We start from the raw sequence: 17,704 nt of genomic DNA on the forward strand, positions 1-17,704 counted from the left end.
GTTTCTTCCAAGAGAAGAACTCAAGAAGACTTGAGTAGGAGTTTGTGCTGCACACATGTGGGTTTATAAGGATCTTCATGGGCATCCCACCAGAACATTTTCAGTCAGATTGACTTTGACCTTCAGTCTGGGCTAAATTTGCAAACCATGCACCAGTCAGTAGGCTGGTCCGGAGGTTCAAATTTTGGTCATAATGTTGAGTGTTCCATCAACCTCTGGCAAGTATAGGATGCTACCAGGTTGCCCCCAAATCTTGGAACTGTAGTGGGCGTCATGGATCATCCTCACCATTGTGCTCCACTCAACATATCTAAAGGGATGGTTCCCCTCTCCAGTCTCAAGGTCAGGAGGAGACCTTAGCAACACAGAACCAAAATAGAGCTGGGACTTCCTTCAGGCTGGGACTTGCTTCCATGCAATGTGTTTCCAATGATGAGTTATCCATCTCATGCTCCATGGCTGGAGTTGAGAGGAGAATAAGGAATTGTTCCTGATCTTGCCCTGTGCTTTGGATGGGCAGCACAAAATCAGGAACAAGGTATCAACCCTTGGGAGAGGAGCAAGTTCTTAGTGACCACAGATGTTTGGTTGGCATGAAGTCAAAATGTGTGAGTCACTATTATTTTCATCTGTGGGCTTGTTACTGTGTGAAATCTTTTTCCCTTGCAGTGATTTTGCTCAACGGATGGCCCAGGTGCTTCACAATAATCCAAACAATACCTTAAACATGCTTAATCTTTCTGGAAACCTGCTTGAGGACCGAGGTAGTGCAATTTCTGATCTCTTGGCCAATATTGCATAGTAGTGACCTGTGTGTTCTGGCCATAATAATAAACTTGGTTCACTGTCTTCACTGGCGGAGGAAGAGGAGTGCAGGGGGGGAGTGCACCACCCCTGGCAGCACGATCCCAGTAGGGTGCCATCATGGTTGCCCCCCCCCCCGCCAGGCGGCGTGCCCCCAGGATGTGCGTCACACCCCTGCGGGCAGCGCACCCCACCCCCAGGACGCGCGCCAGCCCCGCCCCCACCTGCTCTCCACCCCCCCGGTGCCGGAGCATAAAGCTCCACCACTGACTGTCTTAACTATTTACTTGGTTGCTCTATTTTCTGGCTAAATCTTTCTGCGGTTACCTAGGTATAGAGAATCTCATTTGTTTCTGCCTTTAGAACATTCAGTTACTAAAGTTGCATTCTCTGCCCTCATGAACTGATAGAAAAGAGACCTTTCCAAGTCTTCAATTAGTTTGAGTGCTTCAGCTGTTATAAATATGGTCTTTTAATTTGTTAAGTGATTCACCATCTTTACTGTGTGTGTTTGACCTTACAGTAGCCCTATGAGGTAGGTGACCATCAGTCTCCCTTTACCAATGGGGAGCTAAGGCTGAGAAATTTGTCTTAAATCCCTACACTGAAGAAGAAGAAGAGGTTGGATTTGAATGTTGGTCCAAGCTTAGCTCTGGCCCACGCTGGCTTAAGCAGTAAGATTAACTTGGGGAACAGGAGTGAATTTGTTAAACAAATAGCATTTAGTGTGTAATTGCTGCATGTCATTCATTCACCTTGGGGAAAATTTGCATCACGATATCATCACCCAATCGTTATATAGTCCTGTATTTTCCTAGTGCTGCTTCCATCTTTTTGAAAATTTCTCCAAGTCTAGATTGCTTTTGTGCTTCATTTTCAGTATTTCCAAGTGTGTATTGATACATTGGGCAGGCAGACTTTCCCCCCCACTTGGCAAACTTGGACTATTACTTTTCAAGTGGTCATCATATTATCGCTGTTCCTCTTTATTTATAATTGTTCTTTTAGTTAGCACTAAAATGCTAATATCCTATTTTTATATATAACTAAAACTCCCATCAGCCCCAGCCAGCATGGCCCAACGGTAAGGGATAACAGGAGTAGTAGGCTGGCAGTACCCTGAGGGCCCAAGCTGAGGAAGCAGTCTTAAATAAAAGTGTATTTTTTCCTAAAACTCCCCACTGCCTTACTGGTTGCCACCATTTTATCAATGTGCTCCCCCCCCCCCAATTTAAAATACTTCTGATCTAAAAACTTTGTGTAAGAGCCATCTGGAACATCTGTATATCAAAACTTTTTTTAAAACAAATCATGACATCTCGCAGGTAATTACTCTTAAATGGTGCAAATTAAATTATTGATAAGAAAAAAAAATGTAAAAAAATTGATGGGTTATTTTCTGGCACATCTATGTGGATGAAGCATAGCAGGATGTATACAAAAAAATTACAATACCCCCACCACCACCCAGGTTATGTGGAAAGTTGATTGTTGCAATGCCACTTGTTGTTTACTATGGTAAAATAATTTTTGGGTGGTACTAGGAACTGCCTGCCTAGAAGCACCACTGAAGTACTGGTACATGGCAGTACAATTGCATTCTATGTCTACTTCTGTTCTCTCTTTAGGTATAATTGCTCTCAGCCAGAACTTAGAGCAAAGCATCAAGGGCTTCCAAAGCTTGAACTTTGCTAGGACCTCCTTGACTCCAAAAGGTACAGGGGGGAACAGTTAGTCCATGGTTGAAGGGCTTGGGGTAGTGGTACTGTTTCAGGATGCTGTATTAGGATGGCATTAGCACATCAGAGAGAAATGAAATCTAAATCTTCATCCGTGGTATCTATTTATAGTATCTTTATTGTAGTGTCATTATTAATGTTATCTTGCTGTGAGATTTATTCCAGTGATTAGATTTTTTGCCTTCATTCTTCCATATTAATGTTTTATTAGTTCTATTAAATACTGGTTCATATTCCTTTTTTAATAAATAAAATATACATTGCCTGTTTTCTTCACTGCATGGATCCAGGGCTGGCCAAAGCAAAATGTATATTAAAAAATTCAGCACGACACCCCCAGAGCCTTGGTATAGTTAAACAAGCTGATGAATAAAAAAAAACCAACTGGGCAATTTCTGTTCTTTAATGGCACTGGGACCAGCTCAAGAACTTTTTTACCTGAGATGAAACAAAAACCGCATGCTCCATGGGTACAGCCAAGTAAAAGTGTATATGAGCCAAGACTGACCACTTGTGGCAGAAAATCCCTTAAATGCCTCTTACCAGGAGGGAAAATACAATAATTCTAACTTAAGTAAGAAGTTGCTGACCTTTCATGACATCAAAAATCAGTTGACTGAGGTGAGGTAGCCACCTCACTCTACCTAATGGTAGAGCCAGCCCTGTAACAGGGTCACTGGATGGAAACCTGCATGTACCAGTTGTTGATATTTAACATATCTATAAATTGCATTGGAGCATATCATGCAACTGTGCTTATCTAGCTGAGGGAATGCTTTCTCACTTCAGGTAAAGATTTAGTTCTCTGTACATACCAAATTTCCTCAGTCAGTGTCTGAATCTGAGCTAAGCAAGGCCAACCTTGCAAATGAAACAGTTGCCTTCCACCTTCCTCTGTGTAACTTGGCACTTGCACCCTTAACATCTCCTTGTGATTTCTCTTGCCTGCCAGGAATGTTGGCCCTCTGCCAATCTCTGGGCTCCAATAGACTATACAGAACTACTCTGTACCACTTGGACCTTTCTGGGAACCCAGGGAGCCTGGCCACTGAAGGTGCAGACGTGAGTATTCATGGACCCTGGAAACTGTGTAACAGATGTGTTTCGCCTCCTGTTTCAGACACAGGCAGGGACTCAAAGTTTGCTCCTCAGCCCCAACGTTGCTGTTTTGGAATTACAGTCTTTAAAGATCAGTGCATCTAGGTTTCATTTGCTTTTGCATTTCTGCAGAAGCTAATGAAATAACAGAGTCAACAATGCTGTTCTAGAGCAGTTGTCTCTTTGCAGGAAGAGTTTTCTGGGCCTTTCACCTTCTCTTCCCAAAACTTAACTTATCTTGCTGTCTAGCCCCACAAGACCTGTCGCTGCTAAAATATTCTGTGTTAGTTCACAAGTTTTAAGTTGTATCATCACCAGGCAAAGTCATTGGATAGTTTAAGTGGCTGAAGGGGTCACTTTTGCTGGTGATTCAGGGCTTTAAAGGTGAACAGCTCAGAAGCATAGAGGTAAACAATAAAGATATTTTTGTTCTATTCACTTTTATACACTTTCATTTTTTTTTACATTGAAGTTTTATTGAGTTTAGTTTTAATGATACAGTATATTGTTTGTTAGATTATACACCATTTAGATTTTTCTGAAATATTAAGCAGTTTATAAATGCTTTTAAATAAGGAACTGAGTCATGTTCTATCTAGAAAGCTCCAGATATTAGTTTAGCAGTGGCATTTAGGCCCGTTGGAGCTTCTGGATAGCTTTCAAAGGCAGCTCTAGAGTACATTAAAGAAATGCTTGCGGTGGATCTTGCTGTCTTACAACAGCCGCACTGCAATTTTCTTTCTCAACAAGTAAGTCTTCTCTCTCTCTCTCTCTCTCTCTCTCTCTCTCTCTCTCTCTCTCTTTCTCTTTTTCTCTCCCCTTTCAGGGCTTGTTTTCTTTCCTGAGTCAGCCAAATGCTTTAGGTCACCTTGATCTCTCTGGGACAGCCTGCACTTTGGATGTGGTGAGCACCTGGCAGCTGCTGCTATTTCTTACTCTTAAGCATGTTGTACCATGTCATTTTCCCGGAATGAGGACCCTGTATTATTGTGCTGTCACGACTGAAGTTCCTTTAAAATGAGTCAAACCCTTAGTCCATTTAACCAAGTACTGGCTACCCTCACTGGCAGTGGCTGTTTCTATTTGAAAATGGAGTTTGCTAGTTATTTTGTTTGTTAAAACATTGATATCCTGCCCTTCTGTTGCAAAAGTAAACAAAATCGATACTATCACTCTGGAAAGATTACAACATTCAAAACCTACAATTTCATAAAACAGCAATATAAAACCCTCAGCCAAAATGACTGAGGCTACATACATAATATATTTTTAAAGCACATTCATAGCACATTTCCCAAGTCAAAGAATTCTAGGCACTGTAGTTTGTTAAGGGTTGTTGAGAATTGTAACTCTGTGAGAGGTAAACCACTGTGCCAATAATTATTTGAGGGGAAGAATGTGCTTCAAATGTGCTTTAAAGGTATAGCATGTGACCATAGCCTTAGTCAGCAGTTAAATCCAAAATATAAAACTTTTTATGGAACCCAGTGGCACTCTCAGAATTCCACAGGTGACCACAAGCTTGTTTTGTTTTGTTTTCCGGAGTTGTCCATGACCTATTCCTCCTCTGTCCCCAGCTTTTTGATGCCTTGGGTGCTGGTTGCTGTGAAAGCCTAATCCACCTGAACTTATCCAAGAACGTTTATACACACAAGTAAGAGCTTGGTGTGCTTTCCCTGCACCTTTCTGGCAGGCTACTTGGGAGCAGTAGCATATTATGCCAGCCTGCAGTTTTGTTTTATTTATTTATTTCAGTAGATTTATGTACCATAAAACCTCAAATTGGTGTACAAATTGGTGTACAAGAAGACAACATGGTATAAAAGTTGGTAGAGCTTTTAAACTGAGCTTTTAAAAAAATCCATAAACCATTGTGATTTTGGGCAAGAGCCTGAAAATATGCATGTGAAGCTCTTTTGTTCAGTGGGTTTCTAGAGTAATGACTTACGGTACTTCCTGATAGCCTAGTCCAGATGTCTAAACCTGACTTGGCTCCTGCTTCACATAAAGAATCTGCATGGCTTCTGAATTCAAGTTTAGGTGCTGTTCTTGTGTTGAGTGACAATCCTGTACATTCTTATGACTTTGGTCATAAGATCTTGGCAGAGGATTACATTTCCAAATCAAGCTTTTGACTATGAAGATTTCGTGGTGGAGTGGGTTCAGCCTCCCCTAAGGTCTTGGGACAGTCTACCCAAGTCTCCTCTGACAATCACCTACTTTTAAGGGGATGCCCTGTGATTAGGGGAGCTGGTTGTCTCATTTCAGTTGTCTGAGCCAGGCAGGGGAGCTGTCCAGCAGTGCAGACAGTCAGAGGACCTAGTCCTGAGCCAGGAAAAAGAGCTGAGCAGAATAGTGCTTTACTATGAACAGGTCTTCCAGCCAGCAGCAGAGGGTTTAATTACTCAGGCTGCTTGTCCCACCCTTCCTGGGGTGCTAATGGGATCATGACCCTGACTCTTTTTCCTCTTTTGACATGGGATGCCTTGTTCAGCCAAGTGAGCACAGTAACATCAGGACGAAGCTTCATTTTGGACTTTCGGCCTTTACTGTTCCTTAGGACCCCATGGAGGGTCCAGAGATAAGGGATGAGTCCAGTTAGGCCATATCAGGTCTCACAAGTCTGCAGTTACCCTGGATGGAATATTGTGGAGGTGGTATGAGTGTTAGCGTTCCTTTTGGGTTCCTTTTCTCCCTTGGTCCTGGGATTCATGGTGACATCATAGGAACATAGGAAGCTGCTTTATACAGAGTCAGACCATTGGTTTAGCTAGCTCAGTGATTGTCTATGCTGTTTTCTCCAGGTTATTGGGCAGGGAGCCTTTTCAGCCCTACCTGGCAATGCTGAGGATTGAATCCAGGGCCTTCTGCATGCAAAGCAGCTGTTCTGCCACTGAGCTATGGCCCTTCGCTTCATCCTCCTCTAGTGAGGAGGCATTTTCTGATCCAGTTCCAGGAGTCTGTGGGTCCTGATACCTTCCCATAGAACTTAAGTTACTGCATTTCTTTTCAGAAAGAACAGTGATGTTCCTGTTGGAATCAGCAATTTCTTCAGCAAAGCCTCTGCTCTCCAACATGTTTCATTGGCTGGAACCAAGTTACCAACAGAGGCTTTGAGGTGAGGGGTAAATAGTTGTTTTTAGCTGGCTCCCATTAGGGGAGGGAGAGAGAGAGAGAATATTGAATGTGATCTGGATTCAAGTCCCATATCTGCCATAGGTTGTTGTAGTCTTGTGTAATTCATTGTTCTTCCAGCTTTGGTTCCTCATTTGTAAATGAGTGATCTATATTGAAGAACTACTATAAGGATGAAAATAACCTCATGCATAGCAAATTAATGGCTGTGTTTGGATGTCGTGATGAACAGCAAATTATTGTGATGGGAATACACCAAGACATTCTCCAGTCTTACACTCTCTTCCCTTCTCATTCTTTGGTGTAGCTGCAAGGCATTCAGAAGCTTTCACTTCCATTTTTGATGACACATCACTTGTCATGCCATCTAAATCAAACTAACTGTGGCTAATCTTTTTTGGCTTGTTTGGGGGGAAAAACCCAACTTCACACCAACCATAGCTTATGAAGCTGGCTTGTTTAAACCAACCATAGTTAAAATTAACCACAGTTTAGGGTTCTGAAGTAATTGGAAATAAAACTTCCAATCTCCTCCTTACAGCTGCACTGCAAGAGGAGAGAAGAGGAGGGGGAGAGAAGTACATGAGCTCTGGAGGAGGTTAGGCTCATTCTCATAACACTAAACTGTGGGTTAGTGTTTCATCTGAATGCAGCCAATATGAACAAGTAAATATGAGAAGGTAACTACTAATAATATCAAAAGAAGAAAAATTGCTGGACAGGCACAGAAAGGTATACTTGACTATTTCTTAGCTGAGTGGGCATGAAGGAATGAGGCATAATCGAGATGAATTCCGTAACACACACATTAATTTATGGATTTGCCACAGAATGCATAAAGGGGGGGTTGACAAATCCATTGAGAAGGAAACAAATCCATGGTGTTTGTTTGGAATCTCCATCGTTAGAGGCAGCCTATCACTGAATACCAGCTTGCTGGAAGGCAACAGCAGAGGGTGGCTGTTGTACAGTGCTAGACTAGCTGAACTTTTGATCTGATCCAACACAAAGTAATCCTTTTTGGGTTCAAAGAAGCAAAGTGGTGAGCTATTAGGGATTAAATGAAGCATTTTGGGATGGAGTCAAATCTATAGTGGAAAGGGAGAAGATGCAGAACCAGGTTCCCCCCATGACACCTGGCAGTTAGAGCTGCTCCCTACAGTGACAGAGCTTCATACTGGGGGGCGGAGAGCAGGCAGAGGCAGGGCTGGCACATGTCCTGGGGCTGTGGCACCCAGTGCAGGCAGGGGGGCAGCCACGATGGCACCCTACCAGGATCGTGCTGCCAGGGGCAGTGTGCTCCCCCCGCACTCATCTTCCTCCGCCAGTGGCTCCCTATCTTGTTTCCTTTCTGGTTTGTTACAGAGCTTTGCTGCAGGCCTTGGCATATAACCACCAATTGAGTGGTCTGCACCTGGACCTCAGTAGCTGTGAGGTAAGAAGGGACACCCCTCCCCAAAAAAGGGTACCTAATAAAAATTGCTAGAGAGGTTTGAAGAACATGTAGGCAAAGGGGCAGATGATATGAAGCTATCTGAGACATGGTTCATTTCTTATGAATCAGATTTAATATTAACCAAGGTGGAAATACCATTTTAGGTGATGCACTAGGTAAAAATTCAGTAGCAGCCAAAGTGAGTGGCTTTACCTAGCCCCTGAAAGGACTATTTCCTCGGATAATAAATCACTGGATTCATGTGGTTTAAGGTTCTCTTTTTCTAGCTTAGGTTTCCACTGCTGAATGGCTAAATCCAGTATTTTCCAAGTCATACAAAAAGTAAATGTAGCCGTTTTGGCTTACTAGACTTGATGACTATATCAGAGGTGGCATGAATACCAGTTGCTGGGAATCAACAGTGGAAGAGGCCTATTGCCCTGTTGCCCTGCTTGTGGGCTTCTCAGAGGCATGCATGTGGTTGACCACCGTGAGAAATGGGATGTTGGACTATTTAGGTATTTGGTCTAATTCAGCAAGGCTCTATTTAACGTTCTTAATAAATATTGCCAATAAAAATTGACACCTCAGCATATCAAAACCAAGAAATCAAAATAGCTCTGATCTGACAGAGTTTTTCTTATTTTTTTATGTTCTTACTATTTTTGAATATGTATGAATTGTCTTCATATTAAAGCTGAAATCAGCAGGTGCCCAGGTGATCCAGGATCTTGTTTCAGATGCCAGCTCAATCAAGGAGTTGAATTTATCCGACAATGGTAAGTCTATCAGTTCCTTAGACGGCCTCTGTCCCTAAGACTGAGGCAGACTGTGTGCTCTCTAGCTCTTTGTGTCCCCTTCCTTGCCAATCTAGGCTTATCTGAATAATACATACTCTGTATTAGATTAGGATCTGTGGGTGGTCTTTTCTTTGTGGTATGTTAAAAGTTCTCAGCCACGTTTAACATCCCATAAAGGGGCCTGATGCATATTCCACCAAAAGAGCAAACACACCAAAAGAGCACACCAATTAGAATCAAGGTCTTTGCTGGTTTACTGGAATCTAAAGCAAAAGTAGGTAACCTTTGGCCCTCCAGATGTTGGACTACAACTCCCATCACTCCTGACCCTTGGCCATGCTGGCTGGAGTTGGTGGAAGTCCAACAGCATCTGGAGGGCCACAGATTAGCCCCCTGATCTAAGTGCTGTTTCTTATAAGGTTTCACAAGCCTGCCTCACCTTCCTGTGTCTGAATTATATCAAATCTAGTGTTTAATAATCTGTTTTGGTGGAGGCCCTTGCTTGCCTGTGACCAATCAGCCTTGCAGGACCCCCACCTGCACCCATGAGGTACCCATGCATACACAGCTACTCTTTCTGCAGGCTTTGATTCTGACATGGTGACACTGGTGCTGGCCATCGGTAGAAGCAGATCCATCAAGCATGTTGCACTAGGAAAAAACTTTAATATCCGGTCCAGGTAAGCATTTAACACTCTGTTGGTAATTTTAAAAAAGTAAAATACTAGTATTAATACATACATGTGAGAGTTGAAAGATTTTTTTTACATACTGTAATGGTTCTAGGGGTTGCTCATGCGTAAGCCGGTGCCAACACCTGGCTGGGTTGCCTGAGTGAACCTTTTCTGTCCGGACAGCCACTCACCCGTGGCTGTCTCAATCGCTGGCAGAATCCGTCAGTGGGTGTTTCTTGAACTTCTTCCAGCAAAGAAGCTCTTTGACGCCTAGTCTCCTCCTACTCTCCCTGCGCGGAAGCCTTCTGCGCAAGGAGGATGTAGGCAGCGGAGGACCCTTACTCTCCCCGCTGGTCCCCGGCAAGGAGTCATGGGACCGCCTCGCCGATTCCCCCATCTGCCCCCCTTCTCCACTGGTGCTAAGCTGATTCTCTTCCCCAGAAGATGGGCTGCCTCTCCCCATCCCGGGACGCTCTCTGGAATCCCTCTGGAGCCCGCTCTCTCCCTCTGGCACTGATGGCAGTTCCCTGACACATACCTAGGCTATGTTTTTTTTTATTTATTTGCTTGCTTTTAATAGTTTTGAGCCTGCATTTCCATACCTAGAGGCAAACCCAAAGCAACTCATAAGCTGAAAGCAATAAAGACATGATAGAAGTACCACGCATTGCAAAATACAGAAGAACAGACTAATGAATATAACAGCAGGGATAGCAAAAAAACACCACCACCAAAAACCTGCACACAACATAACTGGTTGCCATACAGAACAGCACTACAAAAACTCAGGTTACTGTTCTGAAAGCAGAGCCAAATCAACCAAATGCCTAGAGCATGTGGGGGGATTGCAACCCTTCAGCGTATAACTACCATCATCATCACTTGCCATGGGACATTCTGGGTGGGGCTGACAAAGTTTGAATCAAACAACATCTGGAGGGTCACAGGTTCCTCACTGCTGGTCTAGAGTATAGCGGCCCAATGAACCTCTTTGGGAAGGATATTCCATAAAATTGTCACCACCATTGATTAGACCCTATGCCTAGTGGATGCCAGTCAAGCTTCATTCATCAATGGCATCTAGATCAATGCCACAGATATTGAACAGAGCTTATGTGGAGGCACATATGGAAGAAGGTAGTCCTTGATAGTGCAGCGTCTTAAGCCATTCAGGGGTTTAAAGTTCAAAAGCAACACCTGAAATTGAGCTGACTGAAGATCACAGGCAGCCAATGCAGATTACATAAGATCTAAGTATTATTCCAGTCCCAGTCAAGAACATTGTGGCAATGTTTTGCTCCTGTTGAAGTTTCTCGATAAAGTATTCTCACTGCTCTGGTTTTGCCAGAAGTGGCTTAGTCATGCTGGCCACATGACCCGGAAAAAACTGTCTGCAGACAAATGCCGGTTCCCTCAGCCAGTAAAGCAAGATGAGCACCACAACCCCAGAGTCATTCGCGACTGGACTTAACTGCCAGGGGTCCCTTTACCTTTTTATGAATCTAGTAAACCAATGTGACACAACAGGAACCCACTAATTGCCTATATATTAATCAGATTCAGACCAGGAAAATTAGTGGGCTTTCTACTTCTTTCTTCTAGGGAGACCCTAGCTGATGCTTTGCACCGAATTGTTCAGCTAACTCAAGATGATGACTGTGTAAGTATGGAGTTCTAAGTTCAATACCTGTGTATTAGCATGCTTCGGTCAAACTTTGAAATCCTTAATTATTTCTGGTAAGTACATGCTCTCACAACTCAGTGGAGCTTCCTGTTGTCTGCCTAATTTCCACTTATTTTAACCTTACCACATAGGGATGGACTATTTGTCCATAGTTACAGATAGGTAGCCGTGTTGGTCTGCCATAGTCAAAACAAAAAAATTCCTTCCAGTAGCACCTTAAAGACCAACTAAGTTAGTTCTTGGTATGAGCTTTCGTGTGCATGCACACTTCTTCAGATACTTCTATTTCAGTGTATCTGAAGAAGTGTGCATGCACACGAAAGCTCATATCAAGAACTAACTTAGTTGGTCTTTAAGGTGCTACTGGAAGGAATTTTTTTATTTGTCCATAGTCACTATTGTCCATTGAATGATCTTTGTCATAGACTTGGCACTGTGTGTTTGTGTGTTCCATGCCTTCTGCAAACAAGCAACATGGTTATTAGTGTCTTGGCGTCTCTGCTACGTTCTTCCCTGATTTTATTTCAGTCTGTCGAATCCCTATCAGTGGCAGAATCTCGCCTGAAACTGGGAACCAGTGTTATCCTAGATGGCTTGAGAAGCAGGAGCAGTTGTCTTGTCATGCTGGACATCAGTGGTAATGCTATGGGAGACGTGGGTGCCAAAATACTGGCAAAAGCTTTGTCAGTGAACACAACGCTCAGGTGCGTTCACTTAATTTATTTCACTTGCATAGGTGTGTGTAGGTGGATATGTGAATTGAAGTTGGGGATAGGGGAGAAATTTGATTCAGTTCACACTTAAAGGGGAACTTACCTAATTTTCACTTTTGAATCAAGACGCAAACCAAAATACAATCATCCTTTGAAATTCACACTTTTCTGAATTTTGCAATGCAGTTCTCCAGCCAAGTAATGTGTAAAAAAGTGGATATAATGGGGTAAAGTGTGCACACAAATGTATATATTATTGGAAATCACATACAAAAATGCATTCTACTAGGAGGAAATTGCTTTGCAAAAAATGTGTATATTTGGCAAAATTGTGTGGCAAAAATGTGTATATTATTAGAAATAAACGCTTAAAATGCTGGTGGGTTTTGATGGAGATTTTTTTAAAATTATGGAACATGTGGAAATGTGAAAAACTGAATTTAAGATTGGGAAAAACGCGTAATAGAAATTGAAACATTTCCTTATTGTAAGTCTGTATACATGCTATCCCAGATGCTATCCTTGGTTTCTTCAGTTAAAATGGATCAATTAACAGGTGATGGGGAAACTTCTCTCTGAGACCTTAGAAAGACTCTGCAAGTCCAAGAAGACCAAATGTTTCCCACATATTATTTGTCAGCAAGGCCAATGGCCAGGGAGAATAGGGATTATATTTCCAGCAACATCTGGGGACCCAAGGTTGGGAAGGCTGAATAGGCTGGCAAATAATCTGGCCATCTATAAAGCAGGCTAAAGAGGGCTCATGCTGCCTGCTTGGGACTGCAAAAATGCATTTTGAGGGAGGCTTGTGTCTTCAAGCACCTGACATCTCACAGTACATATCTTGTGAACTCAAGGACTTGCTGTGCTCTCCTTTGTGACTGGAAAGTAACATGCCTCTGTCAAGTCTTGTGTCTCCTGTGCAACTTGGTTCTATGCTGCAAAGCCAGGATGCCCACAGAGATCTATGTATGGCTTCCTTTGGAAGAAGGCCCCTTCCATGTGCATGCCTTTCCAGTAGCTGTTCCTTTGCAGGCTGCTCTGGGGAGTCTAGTAAATTTGGTCCCTAGCAGTTTTGCAGTATCAAACAAAACCAGTAGTTTAATACAGTGGTACCTCGGGTTAAGAACTTAATTCATTCCAGAGGTCCGTTCTTAACCTGAAACTGTTCTTAACCTGAGGTACCACTTTAGCTAATGGGGCCTCGCGTGGCTGCCGCACAATTTCTGTTCTCATCCTGAAGCAAAGTTCTTAACTCAAGGTACTATTTCTGGGTTAGTGGAGTCTGTAACCTGAAGCGTCTGTAACCCAAGGTACCACTTTATTCTATTCTGATGGTGATTAACCAGGTGCCTTTAGAAGCTCAAATGGACATGTGAACCTGCCATACATTACTGTTTCTATTCTAGCCCAGTATTGTCCACTCCAGCCTATCCCAGTCTGATGCCCTCCAGAAAATTTGGACTACAACTCCCATCAGCCCCATGTTGTGCTGACTGGGGCTGATGGGAATTGAAGTTGAAAACATCTGGAGGACACCAGGTTGGAGAAGGCTGGGCTTCTCTGACTGGAAGTGGCTATCCAGCATCTCAGGCAAAGAAGAATCTTTCCCATCACTTGCCACCTGAAATCCTTTAAATGGAGATTCCAGGGATTCAGTTTGTAACATACTCCATTCAAAACACATGCTCTTCCACTGAGCTATGTTTTCTCCTCAGACAGGATAGCCGTTTCCTGTGTTTTCCCTCACCATCTGGTAATTGAAGAAATACTGCTTCTGAATACAGAGGCTTCATTTGGCTATTGCAGCCGTGAGATCTTTTCCCTTTTAGGAAAGTGTCTAATTCTTTTTTTTAAAGGGGTAACAAGTCTGAGTCATAACCATATGTGTCATGTGAAGGTATAGTTCCTTTTGTTTAAAAAATCTACACTCCTGGGTCTGAGCAGGAGCTGTCATAGAGTGGGGCTTCTGTTTCTAACTTTTTGCACCCTGCCCCTGCCCCCAACTGGTGCCCTCCATGTTTTGGATTACAGATTCCATCAGCCACAGCCAATATATGCTCTAGTCCAAAACATACAGAGGGCATAATGTTGGGGAAGGCTGAAATAAATGCACATGGTTGTATTTTGCATTTTTGGTAGGGACAAATTAGATGTTACTAGGGAAACACAGGGTTCCTGGCTGACTCTTCCTTTCATAATGTTCATGTGAGTGTTGGTGGGTGCTATTTGCAGGAGAATTAGTTAGAAAGAGGGAAGATTGATCCTTCTCCCTATGGCGATAATTCTCCCCTGTAAGTGCGTCTGCTCTGGGTCATATTTAAAGGTTCTGCCCTGCTGGGCCCTTAAACTTGAAGTGGAACCAGCTGTAAGGGAAATAGCTGTGGGGAAGGAATTTGCAGGGAGTGTCAGCAAGCATGAAAAGGGTTTCCCTTCTTAATTTCCATGTCACTAAGTTTCCTGTTACATTGGCAAATATGGGGCTGAGGCCATAGGTTTGCTAACATAATGTGTGGCTTGGGTCATGCAATGCAGCTTTCCTGAGTTCAGAACTTTTTGGATACCTTAACACAAAGGTTTTTTTTAATAAACTTTTGATGCTTTTTTAAAAAATAAGTTTTAATTTCTATTATGTCTCTGAAATTTAGAGCTGGCTACACATGCTTTAAATAAAAAAGGAAAGCAAAGATTCTACTTAGAAATGCTTCTATTGTCTACCATATATATTGGAGCTTGGTGTGCTTCAACTGAACCGTCTTCTCATCTGCTTTTAGGATGTTAATTTGGGATAGGAACAACACAACATTGTGTGGATTCCTTGATGTTACTCGTGCCTTGCTAAGGTAGGTACCTCATCGCTGTGCTCTCTTGATGCCATCTTGGAGGCTCTGCAGACAAATTCTGTTCTTCTTTGGAATAAGAGAATCCCAGTCCAAGTGCCAACTCTTTCCCCATAAATAACTTTGACAATGCCATTTCAGGACCCAATAATGTCAGACAAAACATCAAGGGTTTATTCATTCACTCGTCTTCCTATATGATATATGCCACCAGTGCTATTTTTCTAGAAAAAGAGGTGTTGGAACTCTCCATGAATTTGTAATGACAATAGTGCCCACCTGAGAGGTGCCAGAACTGCATTCTGGTGAGTTGTGGCTGAAAAAAAGCCCCATATGCTACCATTGGTTAGCATTGGTTAGCATACCCTTCTGCATTCTACATAGGACAAGCAGGCCAGTCTTGTCACAAAATAATAAATCAGGCTTCCTCAACCTTGGCCCTCCAGATGTTTTGAGACTACAATTCCCATCATCCCTGACCACTGGTCCTGCTAGCTAGGGATCATGGGAATTGTAGGCCAAAAACATCTGGAGGGCTGAGGTTGAGGAAGCCTGTAATAAATGAATGCAAATCAGACATCAGAAATGATATTTTAAAAACCAGAGAAATAACATTTCAGCTGCTCGGCATGTTCTGGAAGTGGCAATTCTCAAATAAAGGAACTTCAAAGGGAGGCTCCAGTGAAAAACAACTGAATTATATCTTATGAAGAAGTTCAGATCACCTGTGACCTGAATCAAAATGAACATAAGACTGCAAAGTTTTGTTACAGCATCTACAGTACTTGTTTCACTTTAATTGGGAAATAGCCTGACTACTGTGCATGCACAGTTGTGAATTGTTTTGGGGGCCCTTAGTAGCCTAGGGACATCTAATGAAACAATGCTTGTTCCTCAGGAATTTTACTCTAAAAGCTATGCCCTTGCCCATAACTGATGTGGCCCAGGCTCATCGAAGCCATCCAGAGAAAATGGAGGAAGTTGTGCACAAGGTAAAAAAGCATAGGAATGGGGGTACTGATCTGAATGGGGGAGCACTCTAGATCAATCTTGAATTAGAACCCAACTGATAGGCATGTGCTGAATGAATGTTAGCATGCCGTATGTGCTCCAGTATGCTGATCATATGTTACTCAGTGCTGCTGAGTAAATGCATCTAGATTTTTGGGAGACCATAGAAGTGAGGGTCATGTGAGCCATGCTTCTTTTGCATGCTGCAGATACAGTCTTACCTCGCAAGGAATCAGATTCAAGAGACCTTGCCCAAGGAGAGATGCCGGTTACAGCCAGACAGTACAGCCAGCTCTTCTGCACAGGTGGGAACCCTTGGATCTTCGCCTACCTTCATAGCCTTACGTCTTGCACCACCCTGAAACAATGAACAAATAGAAATGCAGCTAGCCTACAAAATTTGCACTTCTCCAGATTTTGAATGCAATTCTCCTACCAAGTAATGTGCACAAAAATGCATATGTGGGTAGTGTGCATAAAATTGCATATCTTAATAAAAATAATATTAGAAATATAGCAGGGGAAATTGCTTGCAAAGATGTGTACATTTGGCAAAGCTACATACAGAAATGTGCAACTTAGGAGAAATGCACACTAAAATGCTGATAAAAAATTGTAAGGGTTGTTTTTAAAAAAGAAATTTCAAACTGTTGTGGAGAACTAAACTTAAAATTGGAAGAAAATAAGGGAACCTGAAATAGAGAGATTTGTCCGTCTCCAGTCTTTCATGCCAACCTCTTTAAAAGTCAAGTGCTGCAGAAGAGGGCCAAAGGGCAGAAAGCATCTAAATGGGGCAAGAATGCTGGCATCTGCATATTAGAACATTAAGTGCTTCATGTGCACTGTATCCTGGTAAACTTTCTGACAAGAATTAGTGCTGTCACATTGCAGATGCAGGGATTGGTGCTACGAGAGTTACAGCCAACTCCAGGCTTAAGGGGTATCTCATAACTCACTGATCCTTCTGTTCCTCTTCCTTGCCATTGCTGTTGGTTCATCTGCCCTCTTCCAGTGTACAGGCCAACAGAAGCCAATAAGGAGGAGGAGCATCCTCCACTTGCCTTTCCCTTTCTCTATGGAGAGTGCTGCAAGTTGGGCCCAGAGGGACAGGACCAGTGAATGGGCAGCAGCAGCAACCAATGAGAAGTTGGGGTTTTTCAGGGAGGGACTCTCTGAGGTCACTCTGACCACAGGCCCCCAAAACCTGGAGCTAACACTGACTCAATTAAATACAGCTGACAGAGACTGGAATTCTAGGGAGTGCTATACTTTTGTGCTGGTGGTACAGTGGTGCCCCACATCTTGCTCTCTGTTCTAGGCACTGAAGGATGCATCCCAGTCTGTGCATAAGTGCATTGAAATGCTGAGCTCTGTTCAAGATGTGGAAGTTAAAGCAGACATCCTGTGGGCAGAGGAGACCATCAAGGATGCAAGCCTTTCAATCAGTGTGAGCTCTCCTTCATGTGTGTTAAGGGTGCTTTCCAGGCAGGCGCTTAATCTGCAAACAGGTTGTTCACAACACTTTTTTTAACATACCAGATTTTCTCCTAAAAGGGCACATCCAGATTAAATCAACAGGAGTGAGGGGTGCAGGCTGGCATTTTGATGCCAGTGATGTCATGTGCATGCTACAAAAACAGCTTACTTGCATGAGGAGTACTGATCCCACAATAAACACCTGTCTGCAAGCCTCCCCTTTGCTACTTTTCTTGTTTTGGAACTGAGTCATGAACCACTAAGAATTGATGGTGATGATTAATTGAATTTGTTA

At 42.9% G+C, this 17,704-nt stretch overlaps 1 protein-coding gene across 3 annotated transcripts in view; it reads left to right on the forward strand.

The window, feature by feature from the left end:
- CARMIL2 (capping protein regulator and myosin 1 linker 2) overlaps positions 1-17,704 on the forward strand; it is a 65,915-nt gene that overhangs the window by 19,042 nt on the left and 29,169 nt on the right. For all 3 annotated transcript variants that reach the window (XM_083752209.1, XM_083752210.1, XM_083752211.1), the window contains 15 exons: positions 670-764; positions 2,433-2,519; positions 3,496-3,605; positions 4,468-4,545; positions 5,219-5,295; positions 6,655-6,759; positions 8,142-8,211; positions 8,909-8,990; positions 9,595-9,691; positions 11,288-11,345; positions 11,898-12,073; positions 14,857-14,925; positions 15,821-15,914; positions 16,143-16,238; positions 17,252-17,380. In XM_083752209.1, coding sequence (XP_083608335.1) covers positions 670-764; positions 2,433-2,519; positions 3,496-3,605; positions 4,468-4,545; positions 5,219-5,295; positions 6,655-6,759; positions 8,142-8,211; positions 8,909-8,990; positions 9,595-9,691; positions 11,288-11,345; positions 11,898-12,073; positions 14,857-14,925; positions 15,821-15,914; positions 16,143-16,238; positions 17,252-17,380 — 1,423 coding nt within the window. The remainder of the gene's footprint in view (positions 1-669; positions 765-2,432; positions 2,520-3,495; positions 3,606-4,467; positions 4,546-5,218; positions 5,296-6,654; positions 6,760-8,141; positions 8,212-8,908; positions 8,991-9,594; positions 9,692-11,287; positions 11,346-11,897; positions 12,074-14,856; positions 14,926-15,820; positions 15,915-16,142; positions 16,239-17,251; positions 17,381-17,704) is intronic.

This window comes from Podarcis gaigeae (genome assembly GCF_964106915.1).
Source record: "Podarcis gaigeae genome assembly, chromosome: 8".
NCBI lineage: Eukaryota > Metazoa > Chordata > Lepidosauria > Squamata > Lacertidae > Podarcis > Podarcis gaigeae.